Genomic DNA, 763 nt, shown 5'->3' on the forward strand with positions numbered 1-763 from the left:
ATCTTTGCAGAAAAGAACATCCCCATAGATGTCCCATCTCTGCTGCTCCTGCTCCAGCACCTTGCACCCACACAAGGGAAATGAGAAGGATCCTTAGAATGTGACTTGGAGTAGTTACTCGTCCCTCTGTTCATGGCACTAAATGCAACAACAGAACTTTCTGTTTCAGATACTCTGCTAGTCGAGTGGAAAGCCACCCCCCCTGTGCCAGTGAGAGCTTACTTGAGACCAAGTTCTTTCTGGGTGAACAGGTCTCCACACAGGTACCGCTTCCCCCCAGCTTTAACTGTAGTTAGCACACTATGTACAAACAGACTTTTAAATAAATCTAAGGAAAATAAAGTTCTGTACCAGACCGCCTGCTCAAGAGCATACCCTTATTTTGGGAGTACAATGACATTTAAAACAAGAAAGTGGATTTCTTTTTGTTTCCCTTGAACTGTTACCGAACAGAAGAGACAGATCGAGTAGTTTATTTGATATTGTAGCAGGCCACAGTATAATTAGATGGATTTGGATTACATAGGGCAAAGCACACAGCCTTCACTGCTGCTTTACACCCCAGCACATTCAACAGCGGCAGCTTAGTCATCGTCTTTAAGCTTCTTGATCTTATACTTATGGCGCTCGATCTCCTTCTGCAGACGCTCTATCTCTTTCTGGTGGTGGTCGATCTCCTCCTCGTGGTGTTTCCGCAGGGCAGCGAGCTGCTCCCGCTCCTTCTCCCTGCAACGAGCGCGGCGCAGGGTGCAGCGCGGGCGGG

General features: G+C 47.7%; 1 protein-coding gene across 1 annotated transcript; it reads right to left on the bottom strand.

The window, feature by feature from the left end:
• Positions 1-584: 584 nt before the first annotated feature.
• On the bottom strand, positions 585-728 carry ATPIF1 (ATPase inhibitory factor 1; the record flags this gene model as incomplete). The annotated part of the gene is made up of 1 exon (XM_008948620.1): positions 585-728. A coding segment is annotated over one exon (144 nt), but the record flags the coding sequence as incomplete, so codon positions are not given.
• Between the last annotated feature and the right edge of the window lie 35 nt (positions 729-763).

Source organism: Merops nubicus, unplaced genomic scaffold, assembly GCF_000691845.1.
Source record: "Merops nubicus isolate BGI_N331 unplaced genomic scaffold, ASM69184v1 scaffold14601, whole genome shotgun sequence".
NCBI lineage: Eukaryota > Metazoa > Chordata > Aves > Coraciiformes > Meropidae > Merops > Merops nubicus.